The sequence below is a fragment of the Narcine bancroftii genome, chromosome 3, assembly GCF_036971445.1.
Source record: "Narcine bancroftii isolate sNarBan1 chromosome 3, sNarBan1.hap1, whole genome shotgun sequence".
Lineage (NCBI taxonomy): Eukaryota > Metazoa > Chordata > Chondrichthyes > Torpediniformes > Narcinidae > Narcine > Narcine bancroftii.
In genome coordinates, this window is record NC_091471.1 from 54,624,468 (window position 1) to 54,651,883 (window position 27,416).

General features: G+C 44.6%; 2 protein-coding genes across 6 annotated transcripts in view; one reads left to right on the forward strand and one right to left on the reverse strand.

Moving 5' to 3' along the window:
* dnai1.2 (dynein, axonemal, intermediate chain 1, paralog 2) overlaps positions 1–12,916 on the reverse strand; it is a 238,483-nt gene extending 225,567 nt beyond the window's left edge. Inside the window, exon 1 of one of the 2 annotated variants that reach the window (XM_069924099.1) lies at positions 12,732–12,916. In XM_069924099.1, the coding sequence (XP_069780200.1) occupies positions 12,732–12,758 (27 nt within the window). In that variant the 5' untranslated portion in view covers positions 12,759–12,916. The remainder of the gene's footprint in view (positions 1–12,731) is intronic. The other variant, XM_069924098.1, reaches the window with a different exon arrangement.
* fam219aa (family with sequence similarity 219 member Aa) overlaps positions 11,870–27,416 on the forward strand; it is a 52,900-nt gene continuing 37,353 nt past the window's right edge. Inside the window, exons 1-2 of one of the 4 annotated variants that reach the window (XM_069924103.1) lie at positions 12,829–13,659; positions 14,684–14,753. In XM_069924103.1, the coding sequence (XP_069780204.1) occupies positions 14,736–14,753 (18 nt within the window). In that variant the 5' untranslated portion in view covers positions 12,829–13,659; positions 14,684–14,735. Of the gene's footprint in view, positions 12,507–12,828; positions 13,660–14,683; positions 14,754–27,416 lie in introns of those variants that run through there. The other 3 variants (XM_069924104.1, XM_069924101.1, XM_069924102.1) reach the window with 3 other exon arrangements.

The following is a 27,416-nucleotide window of genomic DNA, read 5'->3' on the forward strand; positions in this document are numbered from 1 at the left end:
CAGCCTCGGTCGAGTAAGGCAGGCGGAGGCCCCGGTCCGGGCAGAAAGTAGGAGGCGGCGGCCCCGCACACAGGGAAAGCAGCGGCGGCCTTGGCCCCGGTCCGGGCAGTATGGTCCGACCTAGGAGGGGAGGCAGGCCCCTCCAGCCCAGGTAAGAAACCTGCATAGGAGAAGGCCACTCCAATATAAAACCTACGCTCCAAGGACCTCGCTGCCACGTCCCAGCTTGCTTGGCCACGGCACACGAACCATGGGTGTAAAGGGTGGGGCCAGTACTGCGCGCACTGCACTCCACCTAAAAGCTCCTTTGCGCAGGCCCGAGGACAGGTCCACGTCCTCCCCCTCCACGTCCTCCCCCTCCACGTCCTCCCCCTCCACGTCCTCCCCCTCCACGTCCTCCCCCTCCACGTCCTCCCCCTCCACGTCCTCCCCCTCCACGTCCTCCCCCTCCACGTCCTCCCCCTCCACGTCCTCCCCCTCCACGTCCTCCCCCTCCACGTCCTCCCCCTCCACGTCCTCCCCCTCCACGTCCTCCCCCTCCACGTCCTCCCCCTCCACGTCCTCCCCCTCCACGTCCTCCCCCTCCACGTCCTCCCCCTCCACGTCCTCCCCCTCCACGTCCTCCCCCTCCACGTCCTCCCCCTCCACGTCCTCCCCCTCCACGTCCTCCCCCTCCACGTCCTCCCCCTCCACGTCCTCCCCCTCCACGTCCTCCCCCTCCACGTCCTCCCCCTCAAAAGATGCTCACAAACTCAAGCTAGCATGCTGGAACATCAGAACCATGAAAGACAAGGCCGACAGACCTGAACGTCGGTCTGCCCTCATTGCACATGAACTCTCAGACTTGACATCGACATAGCCGCTCTCAGTGAAGTCCGCCTTGCAGACATAGGCAGCCTCCAAGAACACGGTGCGGGCTACACACTCTACTGGTCTGGCAAGCCTATGGATGAACGACGCCTATCTGGTGTAGGCTTCATGGTCAAGAACTCCATTGCCCCCAAACTCAAAAACCTCCCGACAGGCCACTCGGACCGGATCATGTCCATGCAACTCCCCCTTCAAAACAAGCGTCGCATCACCCTCATCAGTGTCTATTCTCCAACCCTCCAGGCGGAACCAGCAGAAAAGGACAAATTCTACACTGACCTGCGCAACCTCATTCAACGCACCCCTACAGCCGACAAGGTTGTCATCCTTGGCGACTTCAACGCTGGCGTCGGCAAAGACTCAGAAACCTGGCCAGGAATCCTGGGCAAGCATGGTGTCGGCAAGTACAACGACAATGGGCGCCTCCTGTTGGAGCTCTGCGCAGAACAGCGGCTTGTCATTACAAACACCCTTTTTCAGCAGAGGGACAGCCTGAAGACTACCTGGATGCATCCCCGATCCAAACACTGGCACCTCCTGGACTACGTCCTGGTGCGAAAAAGAGACAAACGAGATGTGCTCCACACCAGGGTCATGACCAGCGCGGAATGCCACACTGACCACCGGCTGGTTCGCTGCAAGCTCAACCTTCACTTCAAGCCAAAGCCCAGGAACAGTAAAGCCCCCAGAAAGAGGTTCAATGTTGGAAACCTGCAGTCAGACGAAGTGAGAGGAAACTTCCAGGCAAACCTCAAAGCAAAGCTCGAGGATGCAATCCGCCTCACGGACCCGTCCCCTGAAACCCTCTGGGATCAGCTGAAGACTACCATACTGCAATCCACTGAAGAGGTACTGGGCTTCTCCTCCAGGAAAAACAAGGACTGGTTCGACGAAAACAGCCAGGAAATCCAGGAGCTGCTGGCAAAGAAGCGAGCTGCCCACCAGGCTCACCTTACAAAGCCGTCCTGGCCAGAGAAGAAACAAGCCTTCCGTCGCGCATGCAGCCATCTTCAGCGCAAACTCCGGGAGATCCAAAATGAGTGGTGTACTAGCCTCGCCAAACGAACCCAGCTGAGCGCGGACATGGGCGACTTCAGGGGTTTTTATGAGGCTCTAAAGGCTGTGTACGGCCCCTCACCCCAAGTCCAAAGCCCACTGCGCAGCTCAGACGGCAAAGTCCTCCTCACCGACAAGATCTCCATCCTCAACCGATGGTCAGAACACTTCCAATCGCTTTTCAGTGCCAACCGCTCAGTTCAAGATTCCGCCCTGCTCCAGCTCCCTCAACAGCCCCTAAGGCTAGAGCTGGATGAGGTCCTCACCAGGGAAGAGACATATAAGGCAATTGAACAACTGAAAAGTGGCAAAGCAGCAGGTATGGATGGAATCCCCCCCCAGAGGTCTGGAAGGCTGGCGGCAAAACTCTGCATGCCAAACTGCATGAGTTTTTCAAGCTTTGTTGGGACCAAGGAAAACTGCCTCAGGACCTTCGTGATGCCACCATCATCACCCTGTACAAAAACAAAGGCGAGAAATCAGACTGCTCAAACTACAGGGGAATCACGCTGCTCTCCATTGCAGGCAAAATCTTCGCTAGGATTCTCCTAAATAGAATAATACCTAGTGTCGCCGAGAATGTTCTCCCAGAATCACAGTGCGGCTTTCGCGCAAACAGAGGAACTACTGACATGGTCTTTGCCCTCAGACAGCTCCAAGAAAAGTGCAGAGAACAAAACAAAGGACTCTACATCACCTTTGTTGACCTCACCAATGCCTTCGACACCGTGAGCAGGAATGGGCTTTGGCAAATACTAGAGTGCATTGGATGCCCCCCAAAGTTCCTCAACATGGTTAACCAACTGCACGAAAACCAACAAGGTCGGGTCAGATACAGCAATGAGCTCTCTGAACCCTTCTCCATTAACAATGGCGTGAAGCAAGGTTGCGTTCTTGCACCAACCCTCTTTTCAATCTTCTTCAGCATGATGCTGAACCAAGCCATGAAAAACCTCAACAATGAAGACGCCACGTCCGTACGGATGGCAGTTTCTTAAACCTGAGGCGCCTGCAAGCTCACACCAAGACACAAGAGCAACTTGTTCGTGAACTACTCTTTGCAGACGATGTCGCTTTAGTTGCCCATTCAGAGTCAGCTCTTCAGCGCTTGACGTCCTGTTTTGCGGAAACTGCCAAAATGTTTGGCCTGGAAGTCAGCCTGAAGAAAACTGAGGTCCTCCATCAGCCAGCTCCCCACCATGACTACCAGCCCCCCAACATCTCCATCGGGCACACAAAACTCAAAACGGTCAACGAGTTTACCTATCTCAGCTGCACCATTTCATCAGATGCAAGGATCAACAACGAGATAGACAACAGACTCGCCAAGGCAAATAGCGCCTTTGGAAGACTACACAAAAGAGTCTGGAAAAACAACCAACTGAAAAACCTCACAAATATTTGCGTAGACGGAGCCGTTGTCATACCGACATTCCTGTTCAGGTCTGAATCATGGGTCCTCTACCAGCATCACCTACGGCTCCTAGAACGCTTCCACCAGCGTTGTCTCCGCTCCATCCTCAACATTCATTGGAGCGACTTCATCCCTAACATCGAAGTACTCGAGATGGCAGAGGCCGACAGCATCGAATCCACGCTGTTGAAGATCCAACTGCACTGGGTAGGTCACGTCTCCAAAATGGAGGACATTCGCCTTCCCAAGATCGTGTTATATGGCGAGCTCTCCACTGGCCATCGTGTCAGAGGTGCACCAAAGAAGAGGTACAAGGACTGCCTAAAGAAATCTCTTGGTGCCTGCCACATTGTCCACCGCCAGTGGGCTGATATCGCCTCAAACCGTGCATCTTGGCGCCTCAGAGTTTGGCGGGCAGCAACCTTCTTTGAAGAAGACCGCAGAGCCCACCTCACTGACAAAAGGCAAAGGAGGAAAAACCCAACACCCAACCCCAACCAACAAATTTTCCCCTACAACCGCTGCAACCGTGTCTGCCTGTCCCGCATCGGACTTGTCAGCCACAAACGAGCCTGCAGCTGACATGGACATTTACCCCCTCCATAAATCTTCGTCCGCGAAGCCAAGCCAAAGAAAAAAGCTCTGGAAGAAGACATGAATATGGATGAGTGCCCATTGGTTGGTTTGAACTTGTATGGATCAAATGTCTTGTTTTCATGCAGAATAACTCTATGACAAATTCTGAGCTGGAGGCAGGTTTCCTGGTATCAAAACTCTCGAATTGCTGATCCCACTCCTCAAATGAGCCATTTCTCAGAAATCAGTAATATCAGCCTGCCACTAATTGTAAATATCCTGTGCAGCCCTTCCCTAAATATCAAGTTCCCAATAGCTGCAACAGTAGCATCCAAAAACAAAAATCTCTTCATTGGAAGCTCATTGTGAATGAATGTGGAGGTGAACTCAATCTGAATTATAATTTTTTGAAAAATGATCTATTCAGGGCAGAGCGTAAAGGTTATTTAAGATGAATATATTGTCATGTAATAAAATAGGTATAATATTACACAAAATTAACTTTAGTCTGCCTTAAGGCAGACAAAGATTCGTCATCGGCAGAAATTGCTTGGTACCCCTCACATTCAGTGAAAGAGAAGCAAAAGAGAGTCCCCACAGAGTTAATGAGTGGCTATGGATTTGTTTCCAGCAATCCCACAAAGCCTCTGTAGTCACACAGACTTCAGTCCAAACTATCGGCAACTCGAGCTCCAGATCCAAACCTCCAACACATTCAGGAAGCCTTCAGCGCCATCAGGACCCTCTCCTATCTCAGCTGCAATACCTGGTACCCCTTCAGCCAGTCCCGGGCAAGTCTCCAGGAGAATACAGCCTGGTGTGAGTCTTTTAACCACAGTCGCCAGCAACCCACAGCCTGTGTGGGTTCCTTGCCTTGAGTCACCAACAGCCTGCCACGTGTTCTCAGCTGCAAAGCCCCTCTCCAATCGGCTTCCCTGGTCATTGTCCAGTAGGGTTGTCGCCCCTACTTCTCCTTCTTAAATGGTGGGTGATTCCCTATTTTCTTGAGCCCTGTGCAGTCCTTAGCTTCCCCGGAATCTGCAATCCTTTGTAATTGCTGCCAAAGACAGGGGCCGTCATCATAGGCCCAGACCCATCGGTCATAAGATTTTAAAATAAATCCCCGCCACCTCCTTTAACAGCTTGTTTAAAGTCTATACAAAGCCATCGGTAGTATAACTCTACAGAGGAGCCCTGTGTCTCCACTCCAGCTTTCTGTGGGTCCGCATTTATGAAAAATGCATGAGAGTGTGAAAGATTTCTGTGAGATCTTCAGATTGGCTCGAGATTTTGTGTAAAGTACAATGAAAATTATGACAGTTATCCTTGCCAATCTTTGACATACCAAATAAATATTTTGAATGATTATTTGTCACATTAGTCTTGTTCTCAAGATAGTGCTATTGTATTCACTGTGCTGTTAGTAAAAGTTAATGTAGCTCCCTTAAAACTCACAGAAGAAAATATATTAGAGAATAGGGACATGGCAGGGAAATTAATCAAAAAATTTGTGTCTGTCTTCATTGTCACCTCATTATAGGAAAGATGTGGAAGCTATGGAGAGGATGCAGAAGAGATTTGCAGGATGTCGTATAAACACAAAATGCTGGAGAAGCTCAGTAGGTCAAACATGTCCTTTATGTAGCAAAGGTAAAAATACATAACTGACGTTTCATGCTTGAGCCCTTCTTCAAGGTATAAGAGAATGCCGGCAGGTGTCTGAACAAAAAGGTGAGGGGAGGGAGGGGGTGGCAAAGGCAGGAGATGATAGGTGGAGAAAGGAGGAAGGGGACAGCAGCAATGAGAGGGAGGAGGGATGGCTGGATGGGTAAGGGGGAAGGGAGGAAAGACAGGAAAGGAGGAGGGGAAAGAAAAGGCAAGCAAGTTTAGCAGAAAGCAGAGAAATTAATGCTAATGCTATCTGGCTGGAGAGTGCCCAGATGGAAAATAAGATGTGTTCCTCTAATCTGCAGGTGGTTAGTGTGGAATAGTACACTTGGCCATAGACAGACATGTGAGTCTGGGACTGTAATTCAGAATTGAAATGGTTGGCTACTGGGAATTTGCTGTTGTTCCAAATGGAGAGGAGATGCTCAGTGAAGCGATCTTCCAATCTGTGACAGGTCTCTCCGATGTAGAGAAAACCACAAAGGGAACACCGGATGCAGTAAATAAGCCCTGTGGAAATACAAGTGAAGTGCTGATTCACTTGAAAGGTCTGTTTGGGGCCCTGGACTGTGGTGAGAGAGGAGGTATGGACACAAGTGTGGCATCTCCTATGGCCACAGGGAAAGGTGCCAGGTGGAGGGGGGGGGGAGGGCAATAGGTGGGGAGCGATGAGTGCATGAGGGAATCACGGAGAGAGCTGTCCCTGCAGATGGTCGAGAATGGAAGAGGAAAAATGTGTTTGGTGGTGGTGGTGGCTGGAAATTCTGGTGGATAATGTGTTAGATGTGGAAGCTAGTAGGGTGGTAGCTGAGGATGCGATGTTTATTGTGTCTGGGGGTAGAGGAGGCCAGAGCAAATGAGTGTGAAATGGAGGAGATACAGATGAGGGATGAGTTGATAGTGGTGGAGGGGAAGCCACATTTATGGAAGAAGGTAGACATTTCTAAAGATCTGGACTGGAAAACCTCATCTTGGAAACAGATGCGGCAGAGATGAAAAAATTGAGATAGGATCCTTGCAGGGGACAGGGTGTGAAGAAGTGTAGTCAAAGTAGTTGTGGGAGTTAGAGAGTATGTAGTATATGTCGGTGGAAAGCTTATCTCCTGAGATGGACACAGAGAGATTCAGGAACAGGAGAGGGTTATCAGAGATCGACTAGGTTGGCTTGAGATCAGGGTGGAAGTTGGCCATGAACTGGATGAAGTTGACAAGCACATTGTGGGTGCATGAGGTAGCCCTGATGTAGTCATCAATATACTGGAGGAATTAATTAATAGAATTTAATTTCCCATTTACCATAGAGAGATTTCAACATATATTGTCAGGTCACTGGTTGAGTCACTTCACCTCCATCCTACTGTCTTGCCACGAACATCTGCTGTCGATTTACAGTTCTTTTTTATTTCCTACTTTAAAGCACTAGAGTAAATTTTTCCATAAGTGATGGATAAGATTGCTGTTAAAAGTGTCTTCTATGGGAAATGGAGAGCAGGAGATGTTTGCATGGAGTGCACAGTCAAAAAATCAAGTGTTGTTCCTCCAATTTGGTGGGATAGTACATGAGTGTGACACAGAAAGGAAATAGGCACTGGGAGGTCTGTGGCACTGATGCAGACAAGTGAATGTGCTCAGCAAAGTGATCTCCCAGTCCGCACTCAGTCTCTTCAATGTAGAGAAGGCCACAAAGGTCAGAAATCGGAGGAACAACACCTGATTTTCAGTTTGGAATCTCTCCAGCTGAATGGCATTAACATAGACTTTTCTGCTTTCTGCTAACCTGCTCTCCTTTCCCCCTCACTCCTTCCCCCTGTCAGCTCTCCACCCCCTTTCCTCTCTATTTACCTAGCCATCACACCTCCCCTTGCTTTCTGTTGTGCTCTCATTTCCTCCTCCACCAATTACCTCCTGCCTTTGTGATCACTCCTCCTACCCCTTTACCCATTTATTCGGACACCTGCCAATGTTTTTCCATACTTTAATAAAGGGCTCAAGCCCAAAATGTCACTTTTTAAAAATCTTTGTTACATAAAGGACAGTGTTCGACCTGCTGAATTTCTCCAGCATTGTAGTTTTACATAAAACTTGTTTTAAAATATAAACATTGGAATCTTGAATGAGGAGAAGCTGTTGAATCTCAGCAGGTCACCCAGCATCCAAAGAGAAATTGTCAGTCAACATTTCACATAGGGACCATTTACTGAAACCCCTTTATATTAACTGTCAATTTCTCTCCACAAATACTGCCTGACCTGCTGATCCTTTCCAGATTCCCTTTGCTTTATTGTAAATCGATCCAGTTCCTCGTATAAGTGAAATCTACCTACTGTGATGGACCTGTATCTTGAGACCTACTAATGTCATTGGCTTATCTGCCCTTTGAAATGGCTGGACCGTTGGGAGGTGGGAGGGGAGGTAATAACAGTCATTAAATGGCTGTCAATAACATGTAAAGAAAAATATTTGTAGGCATTAAAAACAGTGAGCAAACTTGACAGGTGAGCAAGAAAATCTTCGGATGCTGAGGTGTAGTGCAGTACACAAAAATGCTGGAGAATCATGCAGAATCAATGATTTGGGGCTGAGCCAAAGTCAGACAGAGGTCTGAAAAAGAAAAGGTGGGGGTGGAAGGGGAAAGGGGATGAGCAAGGCCAACAGGTAAAAGGTAATAAGTGGATATAGTGGAAGAGTAGAATAGAAAGAAGCTGAGAAGGGATCAAGCTGAGAATAGCTACTTAGGGAAGGGGTTGCGGATTTAGAGGAAGGGAGGCAAAGGGATGAGGAAAGAGAGACCAGGAGAGGGGGTTAATTGATCTTGGAGAATTCAATATTGATGCCTTTTCATTGGAGACTGCCATGACAGAATACAAGGTGTTGTTCCTCTAATTTGAGGGTAAACTCCAACTTAGTAGAACATGAGATTGTGGACAGACATGTCAGTGTGGAATTGGGGTGTGTAATGAAGTGGTTGGCCACTGGTAGGTCCTTCCTGTTGTTGCAAACAGAGCAAAGGTTCTCAATGAAGCACTCTCCCAGTCTGCATTCAGTCTCCCTGAAGTAGAGAAGGGCACATTGGGAGCTCTGGATACCGTCAATGATCCATTGCCCACGCAGTACGTGAACTGGCTCACAGAATTGTAGGCAAGTCCCCAGCAGATCTGACTGTGAGGCTCCAGGTTCAGGGCAAACCACAGCCTGGTGGCTGATGTCATAAATGTCCCATGAGTCGCAAGCATCATCGGGTTCTTTTGCTCACTGCGTGCCTTGTACGACTACATTGGTGACCCTGATGGTCCAAACGGCATTTGGACCCAACTGAAACTGCCAACTTTCTGGATCTCGGAGCTGCAAGTCTAGTTTGAGCAGGTTGAAGCCCAATTCCAGGTCAGGCAAATCATCTTCGATGCCACAAAGTGATCGGTTCATTCGACCTGGAAACGGCAGGCTAAATCATCAACTTCCTACACCAGCCACCGGTTGTGGATAGGTATGAAACAATTAAGGCACTCCTGATTCGAACTTCTGACCTCTCCTGCTGTGAACATGAAGCATGGTTGCTCCACATGGATAGCCTAGGTGACTGTCTGTCATTGGCCTAATGAATGAGATGCAGGCACTAACAGATGGCCATAATCCATGTTTACTGTTTGAACAAGTCTTTCTTGAGCATAAGCCAGAAGATATCCACCTCCTCATCGCTGACAATTTCAGTGACCCACGCAAAGTAATGGCCAGCTCAGACATCCTGTGGCACACTAAGCAGCACGGCAGGGCTTCCATCAACCAAATTGCCTTCAGGTCACACCACTAACGAAGCTGGTGACACCCGCAGCAGGGAGCAACCCCAGTTCAGACTGTTGATGTTTTTAACCACCAAAAGTGGGGTTCAGGAGCCCACCATAGCCACCCACCCTGTTCTTTTCCAGGAAATGCCGGGGCCGGCTGTCGATAATGGCTACTTATGGAACTGACATCCGAGCGAACGTTCCTCGTATCACAAGGACGAAGATTAGCATCTTGTCCCCCTCAAGCCATGACACACGCGCCAGGAAGTCAGAATGGGTGTTCCCCGCTGCCAACAACAGCAGTCTTTGCACGTACAGCATGCGAACCTTCCCCCTACAGTTTGGTTCCAGTCGTTTTATCTGGTCATTTACACTGGCAGCAGATTCGCAGCCTTTATTGGGTGCAGATTTCCTCCTATTGTACCACAAGGGACGGCAGCTAGTGAATGCCAAGACCTTCTTGCTCGGTGAAGCCAAGTTACCAGCCCTACACCTTTGTCAGGCAACGAATTTGCCAGGGTACCAGCTGAGTTCCCAACCATTATTATGCCACAGATGTCCCTAAACATAGTACATAGCACCACATTCCCACTCAAGGACTACCACTACATGCCCAGGCACACAGGCTCCCACATGAAAAACTCCACCTCGCCAAGGATGAGTTCAGGAAAATGGAGATGGGAATCATCCAGTGCTCAGACAACCTGTGGTGCCCAAGTTAGCTGTAGGATGAGGTCATGTGGCAACTACAGAAGGCTCAACGACACCACCACAGCCGACCACTATCCAATGCCCAACATTCAGGACTTTATGGCCAGCATGCATGGGGCATGCATCTTCTCCAAGGTCAACCTGGTCAGCGCGTATCACCAGATTTCTGTGCACCCCAGCGATGTCCCTCATAAGAAGATAACATCAGAACATAAGAAATAGGAGTACGTCATCTGGCCCATCGCACCTGCTCCACCATTCACTAAGATCATGGCTGATCATTGACTCAATTCCACCTATCTGCCTTTTCCCGTATCCCTTAATTCTGTTTTTTTTTCATGTAAAAATCTATATAACTGAACCTTAAATATATTTAATGAAGTAGCCTTAACTGCTTCCCTGGGCAGAGAATTTCACAGATTCACTACTCTCTGGGAAAAACAGTTTTTCCTCATTTCCATCTTAAATCTACTCCCCGAATCTTGAGGCTGTGTCCCCTAGTTCTGGTCTTCCGACTAGTGAAAACAATTTTCCTGCCTCTATCTTATCTATCCCTTTCATAATGTTATATGTTTTCTATAACATCTCTTATTCTTCTGAATTTGAGTGAGTATAATCCCAAGTGATTTAGTCTCTTCTTGGAGGTCAACCCCCACATCCCCAGGATCAACCTGGTGAACCCATTTAGATTTCCTCCAAGGCCAGTATATCCTTCCTCAAGTTTAGAGACCAGAACTGCAAACAGTACTCCAAGTGCAGCCTCACTAGTTCTTTGTATAGTTTCAGCATAATCACCGTTCATCTTATTCGAGTTCTTATGGATGCCTTTCGGACTCAAGAACACGGCACAGATGTTCCAGTGGCTCATGGACTTAGATTTAATCTTCATCTACTGATCACCAGCTGCTCACACCAAGTGCATTTGATGCACCTGTGCCAACTCTGCTGCATCCTGAGTGAATGTGGCCTGGCCATCAACTTCGCGAAGTGCCAGATCAGGCTGTCAGTCATTGATTTCCTTTGGCACCACATCAACCAGCATGGAGCGGTTCCCTTGCCAGCAAAAGTCATGGCCATATGCCAGTTTGCCAGGCCCAATACTGTCAACGCCTACAGTAGTTCGTGGGCATGATCAACTTAGCCATGTCTTTGGCAGAGTTGGTATATGGTGCCCCACTGATGGTTCCAGGCGAGCTTGTGCCAGCGGCCCATGGCAGGAAGAGACACCCACGGTAGTGCTGACAAGACAGCGAAAGAAGATAGGAACAGTAGCTCCTATCCCAACCTCGTGCCATGGCACAACACATTGCTTTGTCCCCAAGGACCTCTGGGACTGTGACTATGTCTGTCTGCAGGGGCATGCACCGGACTCAAGTACAAGGGCCCCTACAAGGTGGTACATCAGAATAGAATCACGTGCGTCCTCGACATGAGCGGCCATGAGGAGATCTTCATTATGACCGCCTCAAGCCAGCACACCTTGACCTGGGACACCCTATGACTAAGCCACCCCCACGTCAACGAGGCTGGCCACCAAACGGAATAAAGAGGTGTTGGCTGTGGACTCCACATCTCCTAATGTCGGTTGTGATGGGGGGGTGAGGGTGGGGGTCATGTGGGAGCTCCCCACGCAACAGTCGAACTGGCTCACGGAGTCGAGGGGAAACCTGCAACAAATCTGACTGTGAGAGCTCCAATGCGTGGCAACCCCAGAGCCTAGCGGCTGATGTCATAAAAGTCCTGGGAGTCAAGAGCGTCATCAGGTTCCGAGGGACTTAGGTGCACACGAGAGTTCTCCCTGAGTCGTGGAGAGGGAGGGGGTGTATGTGCAGTCACCGGGGTAGGTACCAAAGGTGCAGTTGATGGCTGTGGATGAGTGGAAACTGCAGAGTTGGTTGGGGAAGCTAGTGGGATGATAGTTGAGGATGAGAGGTATAGGGGCCAGGGCAGATATGCAGAAATAAAGGAGATACAGCTGAAGGCTGTGTTATTGGCACTAGGAGAGGAAGCCACATTTTCTAAAGAAGGGCATCTCAGGAGTCTTGGAATGGAAGCCGTCATCCTAGAAGCAGAGGCGGCGGAAACAAGAATAGCTTTTCCAATCAGAGGGCTGCCCTCCTTCGCCCTCCGCCCTATCCCCCAATCACTCCTCAGCTTCTTTCCCGTCTGCCCTCCCACCTATTACCTGTTCGTCTTGCTCCCCACCCCCCACGCCCCCACCTCACCGTTTTATTCAGCGGTCTGGCTGATTTGAGGCACTCCTTGGAGAAGGGCTGAGCGCCCCAAACGGCGACTGCCCTCGATTGTCGATCGAGGCTGAATTTCCCCAGGACCTTTTTGTTTTGGCGCACTGCGCGGAGATCAGTTGACGGGGATGAGGAGATCGAGAGGCTCTCGGAGGGGGCCGAGGGAGCTCCAGGCAAGAGCCGGTAGGTACAGCTCAGGCTTTGTCTCTCAGAAGGTTCAGTCACCCCCCCCCCCACCCACCCACCCACCCCACCCCACCACAACGAGCTCCTCCGGGGCCCAAAGCCACCGCTTCCCATCGTAGCCGGCGCTGAACGGCGTGCAAGCGATCGTACCGTTGGAAAGTGGTTTTCAAATCAGGACCCCCCCCCCCCCCGGTCCCGCCCCCGGTGCTGGCTGGAAATTACCGATCTGGTCCGTTGTTTCGGCGGCATCGCGATCGGCCGGACCCGCGGCGACTCCCGGCAGCGGCGCTCGGCGACCGGAAGTTGAAGCCCGTCTCCTAGGCAACGCTGGTCTCGGGTGACGCGGCCCGCTCCGATCTCATGCGGGAAATGCAAGTCACCTCCCCCGGAGGTTGGCAGGCCAAGATCTATTCCCCGCCATTAAAACCACCTTATCTCGCCCTTTCATAATCTGACATGTTTTCTATAACATCTCCTCCCATTCTTCTGAATTTGAGTGAGTATCATCCCAGGTGATTGGAGGTCAACCCCCACCTCCCCAGGAACAACCTGGTGAACCCCTTTCGATTTCCTCCAAGGCCAGGATATCCCTCCTCAAGTTTGAGAGACCAGAAGTGCAAACAGTTCTGTGATTTGCCACAGATCAGCAAGCCGAGCCACGTCCCTGGCCAGAGAATTCGGGTGAACGGGTCACGTCGACGCCCGTGTTATTTTAGACCCGAAATATCCAGCCTTTGGCCTATTTTTAAATGTTTTCAAGGTTGCATCTCCTCTTTCTCCCCCCCCCCCCCACAAAAAAAAAGCCGGGCGTCTCCGGGGCAACGGGATTGCCTCTGAACCGCCCCCTACCCACCCACCCCAAGATCTGGGTCTTGCGGGATGAGGTGGCTCCGACTTCCGGACCCGGAAGCTGGAGTTGAGTCACTCTGCGTGAGCTGGAGACTGGGGGCTGGAGGTGCATTTGAGACACAGGATGAGATAATCACCCTGGCCAGAGATTAGAAAGCATCCAAGGGACCCCGACAAATCGCCGCTGGTGGGCCTTGAATTGTATATAATAAAGGCCCTGAGCATCACTTCGCGATTCAAAATGATGGAAGAAATCGACCGATTCCAAGTCCCGACAGCCCGCTCCGAAATCCAACCGCTGGTAAGAAAGGGGACGCAAAACAACTTTTATTTTATTGTATTTCACGTTATCCTGCATGAAACAGGCTCCTTCCAGTGGCTCTTTTCCTTGTTTCCAGCTCGGGGCCTCACTTGGGGATTCTGTCTTGTGGCTCACAGGGGTTGGCCGTCTTAATTTTTTTTTTAATCTTTTCCACCCGGCCCTTAATAATTGATTCAAGTTTTCAGAAAATAGTTTTATTTTTGGATCTGCGACTCCCAAGTTTCTGAAGGTTCGGAGGCTGATTGGGCCTTTATTGTTGCCTTTGTGCTGTCTCTGTCTCTAACGTCAAATGGGGTGGGGGGGGGGGGGGGGGGGGGGAGTGAGCCAAACTTGTGAGCATATAGCGGTGATAATGAGTTTATTGTCAGAGTCTTATATATATGTATCGAAATTCACGGTGCAGCCAAACAATCACAGTAGTATAAATTCAATTCCCCCTATACCGAAAGAGATGATGAAAGATGACAATGGCATGAATTAAATTACCCCCAAAACCGAAAGAGATGATGAAAGATGACAATGGCATGAATTAAATTACCCCCAAAACCGAAAGAGATGATAAAAGATGACAATGGCATGAATTAAATTACCCCCAAAACCGAAAGAAATGGTAAAAGATGACAATGGCATGAATTAAATTACCCCCAAAACCGAAAGAGATGATAAAAGATGACAATGGCATGAATTAAATTACCCCCAAAACTGAAAGAGATGATAAAAGATGACAATGGCATGAATTAAATTCCCCCAAAACCAAAAGAGATGATAAAAGATGACAATGGCATGAATTAAATTACCCCCAAAACTGAAAGAAATGGTAAAAGATGACAGTGGCATGAATTAAATTACCCCAAAACCGATAGAGATGATAAAAGATGACAATGGCATGAATTAAATTACCCCCAAAACCGAAAGAGATGATGAAAGATGATCAATATTCACAGTTATAGTTCATGCAAAAAAGGTTCTGTAAATAGTGGAGACAAGTATTTTTGTGTTTCAGGGTTAGGGTAGAAAGAAGACTTTCAAGAAGCTGACAACTCTGGGAGAAGACAATGTTCTTAAACCTGAAGGTGCTGGACTTCAAGCTTCTGTGACCAGGGTGGTGGTGTTAATTTATGATGGTTGCCTTCTTATGGATGTGAGGTCAAAGGGAGATTGCATAGCCTTTATGATGGCTCTTTTTGACTCTTGAAACCATAATACAAATCACTTTAAAATAAAAGTATATACTGCAATTTGAATTTGGTTATAATGGATGTCTGATGTCTGCATTGTTTTTCAGTAAATTGTAAAATAGGTAGTTAAACACAGATGCTCATCACTTCTGAGGAGGTATTTCAATTCATTGTCCCTCTATGCAACTGCAATCCAGCTCCCCCTTCTCTCATTCCTTTCCTGCAAACCCTCCAGATTCTTTCCTCTCAGTTTCATTTTCATGTTCTGTAGAGTGTCTCCATTATACTCCTGGTGATGTGTTCCACACCCTAACTTTTCCCAGCATTTTGTTTCATTTCAGATTTCTACTATTTGGAATATTTACTTTTCAATTTGTGCAATAGACTTTACCTTCCATGCCAATTAGTTATGGTTAGAAATGTGAGTTAAATTTAAATATGGTTCTTTTGCTGAAAACTTCATCTAGTTTTAAAATTCTCTTGGTTTCAAAACATTTGATTCAAATGGATTGTTTTATAAATTGTTTTAATTAATTTGAATTTCCAGCACTTCAGTTTAGGCAAACTTTCTTGCAAATAATATGGTTTGAACACAAGTATTAGAGTAGACCTTTGAGTCTGTTTCACTGTTCAGTATGAACATAACCAATTTTAGCTTCACCACTTTTAGATTCTCTTTCCCCATGCCACTTAACTCTCAGTTTAAATCTGTCGTTCTTCATTCCACAAGCCCATGGGGTTAGAGAATTGCCAAGAATAAAATAAATTACTCCTCATTTTCCTCTGAAATAAGCAGTCCTAGAAATCACCTGTTCATTTTATAGGATCACCTCTCATTCCTCTAAACTCCATTGAGTTACATTTTATTCTTTCTTTGTGTTTCAATTCCTTCATCCCAGGAATTTTGCTAATTATCTGCACTGTTGCCAATATGAATAGCTCTTTCTTCTTTAAATATGGAGACCTGACAGAGTGCAGTATTGATGTACAAAATTAAGTGTTCTGTCAAGTTGCTTCAAAACTTTCCTATTTTTAGACTCTAGGCCCTTTTCATAATAACCTCGTATTCCCCCACATTATGTTCCATTTGCCAACTTCTTATCCACTCACTTCACCCAAATTTATTCTTTGCATTGGGTATCCTACTTGCTCCGATATCTTTATTAGTAACAAATTTGCTTGCAGTACATTTAATCCTTCCCTCCCATGTCATAAATGTAGGTTATAAAGTTTCAGCATTGATCCTAGTGCCACCAGGATTGCCACTCCTTTACCCCAACTGTGTTTTCTGTTAGTTGATTAGCTAATTAGCTAGCCATGGCAGTTTATTATTCCCAAATTGGGGAGTTTTTATTTTGTGCAATAACTTTTTGGTGTAGCACCTAAATGTTGTATTCCTGTAGAAGCTATGTTTCTGTTTATTTATCAATTCACTCTCTCTTGACATTATTTCAGTATGGGAAAGAGAATGGGACAAATGGGATTGTTCTCCTGGAGCTGGCTTTTAACATTCTAGTTAAAAGAGATGCATGTAAATTTTGTATTGACTGGGAAATTTGGTTTCATGTAATCCTTAGTTTCTCTATTGTAAATGTCATTTTATAAAGTAAATATTTTAAATTATTATTCAGAAAATGACAAATACTATGTGCAAAGTAAACTGCATAGTTAAGTTCAGTGTTTTGTTGATTATTATCAAATAGTTCTGACTAAGATCAAAATCCACTGGAGATCAGAACAGTCAAAATTTGACTAGTGCATTTATTTATATTGGATTTATTGGCCTGTGCTGTAGGTGTATTTCAAGAATGTAAACAGCACAGTATGCATAATTGCCACCAAGAGACATAATCTGAAGGATTTTTTTCCTCAACCCCAACTTTATATTTGCTCAATTCCCCTTTTTAGTTGGAAGTAAAACATGAAAATCTGCAGACACCATGCTTTAAGTGAAAACACAAAGCTGGAGAAACTCAGCAGGTCACACAGTGTCGTTTAAATAGCAATGGTAAAATTACATAACTGACATTTCGGGCTTGAGCCCTTCAAGGTATGGAAAAGTGTCGGCAGGCATCCAAACAGAAGAGTAAGGGGGAGGGGTGGTTGCAAAGACAGGAGGTGATGGGGTTTGGGTAGTGAGGGGGGGAACAGCTCGGTGATCGAGAGGAGGCAGGATGGTAGGTAAAGGGAGGGAGAAGAACCAAGCCCCTTTTACACAGAGCTTGAAAGCTAGGTTTTATCTGCCTTCTCGAGGACTGTGTGAAAGAATAGCAAGGTGGATGGGGGGGGTTAGATTTGCCCTTCTTTGACCCACCAAGGTAGGTAGTCTCAGCAGTGGGGAATATCGCAGAGCCCACCTCACTGACAAAAGACAAGAGGAGGAAAAACCCAACCCCAACCAATCAATTTTCCCTTGCAACCGTGCCTGCTTGTCCCGCATCGGACTTGTCAGTCACCAACGAGCCTGCAGCAGACGTGGACATACCCCTCCATAAATCTTCGTCTGCGAAGCCAAGCCAAAGGAAAGGAAAGGGGAATATTTGACTCATGAATCCTTTATCTTTTTGGTTCTTTGTGAACAAGCAACCTGGCTTCCAGAGATGAGTTGTGCATACAGCAATAATGTGGCTTTTCAGTGTAAGAAAGGGGGAGAGGGAAGAGGAGAGCAGGTTAGTAGAAAGCGGAAAAGGCGATGATAATGCCATCAGGCTGGAGAGTGCCCAGACGGAAAATCAGATGTTCCTCCAATTTGTGGTTAGTCTTGGTGGAACAGTATATAAGGCCATGGATAGACATGGGAGTGTGACACAACTGAAATGGTTTGGCTACTGGGAGGTCCCTATCACTGGATTAGACGGAGCGAGGGTTCTCCTCTCTCCCTTCATCCTCCTCCCCTTGATCACTGCTGTTCCCTCCCTGCCTTCTCCACCTATTACCTCCTGCCTTTGTGACCACCCTCCACCCCCCACTCTTTTATTCTGATACCTGCTGACATTTTTCCATACTTTGATGAAGGATTCAAGCCTACAATGTCAGTTATGTATTTTTACTTATGCTATATAAAGGACACTGTTTGACCTGTTCAGTTTCTACCAAAGTGTTTCTACTCTTTGGTAGTTGGTCAGTTTTTGTTCAGGATGCATTTTATCCTTTCCCATAATTTTACTTGAAAGACAATACTTTTATGATAAACATTTCTGTGGTGCTTCCTCATTTTCTTCAGGACTAAAGTAAGAATTTCGGAGCTAGTTTTTTTTGCATAGGAAAGCATGGTGACTGGATCCTGTGTACAGCAAATGCAATAAATGGCCTACTAAATACCTAAACATGCTAGAAAAGCTCAGCAGGTCACAGGACATCCAGAGGAAGTAAAGGGTAACCTGACAAAAGGCCTAGGCCTGAAACATTAGTTACCCTTTACTTCGTATGGATGATGCATGACCTGCTAAATTTTTCCAGCATGTTTGTGTACTACACTCGATCCCAGCGTCAGCAGGCATTCTTGTTAACTCCAAATGGCTGTTAATTTACTTTAGCAATGTTACTTTGAGTAATAAATGATACTCATGTCATAATGAGGATTTGACTGTTATTGTTACATCTATGGCCATCTGCCTATAAACAGGACAGATCAAATTAGTGGTGCTAAGGTGGAAGAAGAATTGATGGAATATGCATAGAATATTTTTGTGTGCTAATATTTTGAATAAAAGGACAATTTTGGAACTTGTTTTGTGCAATGGCAAAGTTTTAATTAATCTTGTGAAAGTTACTTTTGGAAAAAGTGGTCATAAAATAGTAAAATTTTAACATTAAGTTTGCAAGTGATGTATTTCAAAATGAATTTGAACCAATTAAAACTATGCACATATGAGGAGAGATTGAGCAATTATTTTTTTGGGAAAATCCAACAAAAGATATGACCACAGACAATGGAAGCACTTTAGAATTCAACAAATAAATACCACAAAAAATTAATAATGTCAAGACAGAAAATTGAAATAAATTAACAAGAATCATAATGGTTTGAGTTTCTGTTAGTATGATTTAAAAATTATTGGTCAATATTCTTCATGATACGGGTTCAAAATTAGCACATGTTTAGCACAACAGGCTGGTGCAGGGTGCTTTCCCCTGACTGAGAATTATCTCAGTAAAGGGAAGGACATTTATGAGACTAAGATGAGAAATATCTTTGCACATTGGTGAATCTTATCCAAAAAGGTTTATGGAGAGATAATTATCGAGTTCATTCAAAACTGAAATCAAGAGGTTTGTGGACAGTAAGGGAACCACAGAGTAAGTATTCGAGCAGGAAAATAGAATTGACTGGGCTAATTCATGATATCGGTAAATAGTTTTTTTAAAAATTATCTAAAAGACAAGTGGCCTACTCCTCCATTTTTTTGTATTTTCTTTATATTAACATTGATTAAAGCACATTATAATCCAATGTTTCTGGCCATGTAGGATTTGTTTCATATATACAATGGGTTTTTGCATCCATATTTACTCAGGAAACTGGGACAGAGTGTAAGGAAGTAAAGAAAACAAGCAGTGAGATCCTGGCATCTATACAGATTAAAGAGGAGAAAGTGCTTGCTGTTTTAAAACAAATAAGGTGGATAAATCCCCCAGGCCCGACAAGTTATTTCCTTGGATCTTGAGGGAGGCTAGTGTAGGAATTGCAGGGGGGGTCGTGGCAGAAATCTTTAAAATGTCCTTAGCCACAGGTGTGGTGCTGGAGGATCGGAGGGTAACTCGCGTTGTTCCGTTATTTAAAAAAGGTTCCAAAAATAACCCTGGAAATTATAGACTGATGAGCTTGAAGTCATTAATAGGCAAGTTATTGGAAGGTGTTCATAAGGATCGGGTATACTCGTATTTGGATAGCCAGGGACTGATTTAGTGATAGTCAGCATGGCTTTGTGCATGCTGTTCGTGCTTAATCAATCTTATAGTAACCAATCTTAGAGTTTTTCAAGGAAGTTACCAAGAAAGTTGACAAAGGAAAGGCTGTGAATTTTGTCTACGTGGACTTTAGTAAGGCCTTTGACAAGGTCCCACATGGGAGGTTAGTCAGAAAGGTTCAGACTTTAGGTATTCATGGAAGGTAGTCAAATGGATTCGACACTGGCTAGATGAAAGAAGCCAGGGAGTCTTAGTGGATGATTGCTTCTCAGACTGGAGGCCTGTGACTAATGGTGTGCCTCAGGGATCAGTGCTGGGACCATTGTTTGACATCTGTCTCAATGATCTGGATGATAAGGTGGTAAACTGGATCAGCAAGTTTGCAGATGACACTAAGATTGGGGGTGTTGTAGACAGCGAGGAAGGTTTTCAATGCTTGCAGTGGGATTTGGACCAACTGGAAAAATTAGCTAAAAAATGGCAGAGGGAATTTAATGTAGACAAGTGTGACATATTGACTTGTAAAAGGACAAACCAAGAATTGAGATACACAGCAAATGATCAGGCACTGAGGTGTGGTGTAGAACAGGGATCTGGGAATACGGATACATAATTCCCTGAAAGTGGCATCACAGGTAGGTATGTTTGTAAAGGGAGCTTTTGGCATATTGGCCTTCATAAATCAAAGTATCGAATATAGGAGTTGGAATGTTATGGTAAAATTGTACAAGACATTGGTGAAACCAAATTGGGAGTTTTGGTCACCAAGCTACAGGAAAGGTTTCAATAAGATTGAAAGAGTGCAGAGAAGATTTACTAGGATGTTGCAAGGACTTCAAGTACTGAGTTATAGGGAAAGGTTAAACGGGTTAGGACTTTATTCCCTGGAGCGTAGAAGAATGAGGAGAAATTTGATAGAGGAATTTAAAATTATGAAGGGTTTAGACAGAGTAAATGTAGGTAGGCTTTTTTCTGTTTAGGATAGGTGAAGTACAAACCAGAAGACCTGGATTAAGTGGAAATGTTTAGAGGGAACATGAGGAGGAGCTTCTTCATAGAATGGTTGGAGCGTGGAATGAGCCGACAGCTGGGGTGGTGAATGTGGGCTAGATTTTAATTTATAAGGAGAATTTGGACAGGTGCATGTATTGAAGACCTATGTTTGGGCTGCAGGTCAGTGGGACTAAGGAGAATAATAGTTCAACATGGACTGAAGGACCTGTTTCTGTGCTGTATTGTTCTATGGTTCTAATGGCTTAAGAGTAATTTTATTTCTGCAGTACAGTGAAAAGGGTTCTCTACAAACAGGTTAAGTTAACATTTTGCAGCTGAATAAAGAGCACATTCAACAGAGAATAAAATTACAATGAAATAAAAGAGCAATTAGTACCAAGTAAAAGCAGCAAGACTGCACTGTTGGGGGGTTTTCTGACTGCAGAGAAGAAACTGCCTTTCATCCTGTTGATGCACACTTTCGCATTCTGAGCTGCATTCACACTTACAGCAACTTTCAGTCTTGAGTGCAGCTCCAATGCCATATTGTGATGTATCCAGCAGTATGGTTTCAATGGTACCCTCAAGTATGTGTTGAGGGACAAGTTCGTCAATTTGTCATATGGTTGCACAAGTACATCCTTACAAAAGTGTTCTCCAGCCCTTGGTGCGAAACATGCAAACACATAACATGCATGCAAACAAGCAGTACATATATTTATAATCAACAATAAATAAATATTGTTTAATAAATAGTTCAGACTTGGATAGTTAGTGTGAGCAGTTTATTTAATTGTTCAGCCTTCTCTCTGCCTTTGGGAAGAAGCTGTTTCTCAGCCTGGTTGTACTGGCTCTGATACACCTGTATCTCGTTTCCAACAGGAGTAGATGAAAGATGTAGTGTGGGGGTCCTCATCAAATTTGCGTGCCCTCTTCAAACAACTTTCCAAGTTGATCATGTTGATTTTGGGGGGTGGGGGAAACCCCAGTGATCCTGCAGCTCTTGTGTTACTGTGGATTGACCTCTGATCTAATTTTCAACAGTGACCGTATCACACTGTGATGCAGCTGGCTCCTGTAAAAAGTTTACATAATGATGGCCAGTAGGCTTGCCTGCTTCAATTTTTCTCAGGAAATGGAGTCACTGTTGTGCCTTTGTGACAAGTGAGGAGATGTGTGTCCAGGATAGGTCACTTGCTCTCAACTCCCTCCACTGCAGTTATTAATGTGTGATGGAGGGTGGTTGTTCCTGGACTCTGAAGTCCACAATTGTCTCCTTCGTCTTTGTCTACGTTGAGGCTTTGGTTATTACAGGTGTAACGGAGTCCAGAGGACCCCAAAACCAGCAGCAATAGATGTGCACCACAACACAGGGTTACTTAAACAAAAGTAGTTTTTAATTATATTGGAACAAGAAAACAGAATTAAACTTTAACTTATTACTTAACCTACTTACTTAATCTACCTAACCTACTTAGTCCCCCCTCTAATGCTAAGCGCAGGTGTCTGTAATGTATATTTAAGATTAGAAAAGTTATTTGGATCACAGTCCAATCTCACTGGTTGCAGGCAATTTTTGTATTGTGCACAGAAGTTAGCATTAACAAAGTTCACCAATTATTGGTCCTTAACAGGCAAATGGTTACCACTCAGGAAGGTTCTTACTGGTTTTCAGAGAGAGATTCCTTTTGTTCCAGGACATCCTCACCTGATTCCTTTTCAGTCAGTCTTGCTGACGAAACTTGCCCCCTTCAGGGTTCTCCAGATGATCCTCTTTGTTTCAGGTCACCTCAGACAGCTGGTCTTCTCCTTTGACCAGACAGCCTTCCAAAGGTTTGCCAGCTTTGTCCTTTTGGAAATGATTTTTGCGTCTCTCATCTCTGTTTCACTCCCTCCCTCTCAGAGAGCAAAACTGTTCTGAGTCTTCCTGCAAAAATCACATGCTCTCTCAGGCAAGCTGTATTCTGCAACTTTGTTGCTCTTTCTCCAAAAAGCATTCTGCAAAAGTCCTGCAAAAATTCTGTGTTTTGAAATGTGTGTGTGCAAGCTGCTCTAGCATTTCCTCCCAAGCCACCTCAAAATACTCTGTCACACAGGTAGTCCCTGACTTACGAACTATGCGACTTCAGACCAAATTTTTAAAAAAAATATATTTTTAAATATTCAATTTATGCACTTTGTTGTATTTCACAAATTATAAAGGATACAGGACAAATCAGAGCCAAATGTGCGAGAGTTGAGCACACTGACGATATGGAATTCGCATCCTCAGGTCTCACTCATACGCAAACCTTGTTAGTCAGTGTTCTGGGGTCCTGAGGTTGGGCGCGGCCATCTTGATTCCTCTGCGCATGTCTTCGGTAGGCGTGTGTGCAGTGGGTTCCCATATTAGTGTTCGGTTTGCGTATGCATGAAGTTTGAGGACGTGAATTCAATATTGTCAGTGTGCTTAACTCTAGCACATTCGTCAACAGAACTCCAGTACACAAACCCACCAAAGACTTAGGCATGCACCAACTGAAGACTCCTGCGTATAGTAATCAAGATGGCTGCGCCAGCCCCGGAATGCCGACTAACAAGATCAGCATGAACCAAAATGTGGAAAGATTTGCCAAGTTTGATTGACAAATTCAGGAAGCTTTAAGTTATTATTGTCAAATGTACGATGGAAAAAAATTTTAAAGTTTGTTTTAAGACCAGTACTCCAGACACACAGGCGAAGTTCCCACTTGTGTCCATTCTGAGATATGACCACTTCTTTGGTCCCTATTATGGCCTACCTGTATTTTCAGACCATTTTACAAGATTTTTCACCTCTTCTCTGTAGCACGACTCATCATTGTTGATGATGATGCCAACTGCAAGCTTGTATCATCTGCAAACTTGGTGACTGTGTGAACTGGATCTGGCGTTGCAGTCATGGGTCAGTAGCATGAACCGAAGTGGGCTGACACATAACCATGAAGTGCTCGACATTCTGCTGCCAGAAGTCCAGAATCTAGTTACAGAGGGTTTTGTTGAATCCCAACAAAAACAGCTTTTACTTCCTGCCTCTGGAAAATGATTGTATTAAATGCTGAGTTCAAGTCAATTCTAGTTGTGTTTATTTGTCATTCATACTTTAAGCCTTGCAGTATACAGTGAAAATGAGGTAGCAGTTCTCCAGACCATGGAGCTGGTTATTTACATGGATAAATTACCTCAGAAACAATTTTTATAAATAATATTATATTTAATAAGTGATATGTCCCCGGAGTTTTAAAGCCTCATGGCTTAGGGGGAAAAAGTAGTCTCATAAACTGGTCATGAGGGCCCGAACGCTTTAGTTCCTCTTCCCGGATGCCAGGAGGAAGAACAGATTGTGGGAGGGGTGTGTGGAGTCCTTCACAATGTTTATGGTTTGGCGCAAACAACAGCCATTGTAAATGTCCACCATGGGAAGGAGAGAGACCCCAATAATCCCCTCAGCAGTTTTTACTATCTGCTGAATGGACTTGTGTTCTGAGATGGTGCAGTTCCCGAACCAGGCAGTGATACAGATACATAGGATGCTCTCAATGCATCCCCTGTAGAATGTAGTGAGGGTGGAAGCTGAACATTTCTCAACCTCTGCAGAAGATAAAGGCATTGTTGGACCTTGGCAATGGATCTGGTATTGGGGGACCAGGAGAGATCGTCCACCAGGTGCACACCAAGGAACCAAGGAATTTGGTGCTCTTGACTAACTCGATGGCAGAGCCATCAATGGTCAGCGGAGATTGGTTCCCCCCCCCCCAGGCTCTCCTGGTCAACTGCCATTTCCTTTGTTTTGTTGACATTCAAGTGTAAGTTGTTGTCTCTGTACCAGTCTGTTAGTGATTGCATCTCCTTTCTGTAAGATGACTCAATGTGATTAGAACTGCATTTCGCTGCATAGTTGTGGGTCAGCAGGGTAAACAGCAGTGGGCTGAGCATGCAGTCCTGGGGGCCCCCCGTGCTCAGTGTGACGGTATTGGACGTGCTGTTTCCTATTTGGACTATCTGAGGTCTTCCAGTCAGGAAGTTGAGGATCCAGTTACAGAGAAAGTCGTTTAGGCCCCACAGGTTCACCTTCACTAATCAGGTGCTCTGGTATGATTGTGTTGAATGCTGAGCTGTAGTCTCCAGATAGGTGAGGTCTAGGTGGAGCTTGGTGGCAATGGCATGGCCTGTAGATCAGTTGGGATGGTGTGCAAACTGCAGGGGATCCAGTGAGGGGGACAGCTGAACCTTGATGTGCTCCATGACTAGCCTCTTGAAGCTCTTCAAGTCGAGAATAATGTGCTGAATTTCCTTTGTCTTCCAAAAAAGTAGAGCCATCAGTACACTTTTTTGCTTGGTCCAGATTCAGTTGTTGGAGATGTTTATTCCTATTAAAGATGAAGGTATCTACTCTTTCTTTTTTTTTAATTTTTTATTTTTCACACCATAAATCACAATAGCCATGATATACACTTTTTCTTTTTCACACATTTACAGTGACTTTTTCTCCCCCCCCCCCTCCCTCCTTCCAAGCCACCCCCCCACCCCCCCCCTCTCATCCATTTTAGGTATACAATCTAGGTTGCATTAATTCAGTCAGACAATGTTGTCATTCAACAAAAATACACCAGAAATTCTACAGAGTCCATTCTTTTCTTTCCTTCTCCTTCCATCAACTTAGGTAATGTTTGTCCCCGGTAGGTTTTCGCTATTGTATTTAATGTAAGGCTCCCATACTTGTTCGAATATTTCCATATTATTTCTTAAACTATATGTTATTTTTTCTAATGGAATACATTTATTCATTTCTATATACCATTGTTGTATTTTCAAATTATCTTCCAATTTCCAGGTTGACATAATACATTTTTTTGCTACGGCTAGGGCTATCTTAACAAATCTTTTTTGTGCATCCTCCAAATCAATTCCAAATTCTTTGTTTTTTATGTTACTTAGGAGAAAGATCTCTGGATTCTTTGGTATATTGTTTTCTGTTATTTTATTTAATATCTGATTGAGATCATCCCAAAATTTTTCTACTCTCTCACATGTCCAGATTGCATGAATTGTTGTTCCCATTTCTTTTTTACATCGAAAACATCTATCAGATACTGTTGGGACCCATTTATTTAACTTTTGCGGTGTAATGTATAGTCTGTGTAACCAATTATATTGTATCATACGTAGCCTCGTATTTATTGTATTTCTCATCGTTCCAGAACATAATTTCTCCCATGTTTCCTTTTTTATCTTTATATTTAAATCTTGTGCCCATTTTTGTTTAGTTTTACCATTTGTTTCCTCATTCTCCTTTTCTTGCAGATTAATATACATATTTGTTATAAATCTTTTGATTAACATTGTATCTGTAATCACATATTCAAGGTTACTTCCCTCTGGTAAACTCAGATTGCTTCCTAATTTATCCTTCAAGTAGGATCTCAGTTGGTAATATGCCAACGCTGTATCTCCAGTTATATTGTACTTATCTCTCATTTGTTCAAAGGATAAGAATCTACTTCCTGAAAAACAATTTTCTATTCTTTTAATCCCTTTTTTTTCCCATTCTCTAAAGGAAAGGTTGTCTATTGTAAAAGGGAGTAGCTTATTTTGTGTCAATATTAGTTTTGGTAATTGATAATTTGTTTTATTTCTTTCTACATGGATCTTCTTCCAAATATTGAGGAGATGATGTAATACTGGAGAAGTTCTATGTTGTACCAATTTTTCGTCCCATTTATATAATATGTGTTCAGGTATCTTTTCCCCTATTTTATCGAATTCTAATCTCGTCCAGTCTGGTTTTTCCCTTGTTTGATAAAAATCTGATAGGTATCTTAATTGTGCGGCTCTATAATAATTTTTAAAGTTTGGCAATTGTAAGCCTCCTTGTTTATACCATTCTGTCAATTTATCTAGTGCTATCCTCGGTTTCCCCCCCTCCATAAAAATTTCCTTATTATTTTCTTTAACTCTTTGAAGAATTTTTCTGTCAGTTGTATTGGCAGTGCCTGAAATAAATATAATATCCTTGGAAAAATGTTCATTTTAATACAGTTTATCCTTCCTATCAGTGTTAGTGGTAGATCTTTCCAATGCTCTAAATCGTCCTGTAATTTTTTCATTAGTGGATTATAATTGAGTTTATATAATTGGCCTAGATTTTTGTTTATTTGTACACCTAGGTATCTTATTGCCTGCATTTTCCATCTGAATGGAGATTCCTTCTTAAATTTTGAGAAATCCGCATTATTCATAGGCATTGCTTCACTTTTATTTACGTTTATCTTGTAACCCGACACTTCTCCATATTCCTTCAATTTCTTATATAATTCTTTTATTGATAGTTCTGGTTCTGTTAAGTACACTATAACATCATCCGCAAATAGACTGATTTTATATTCCCTGTCTTTTATTTTTATTCCTTTTATATTATTATCTATTCTTATCAATTCTGCTAGTGGTTCTATAGCTAGCGCAAACAATAAAGGTGATAGTGGACATCCCTGCCGCGTTGACCTGCTTAAGTTAAATTGCTTTGATACATGTCCATTTACTGTCACTTTCGCTAACGGTCCCTTATATAATGCTTTAATCCAATTAATATACTTCTCCGGTAAACTGAATTTTTGCAATACTTTGAACAAATAATTC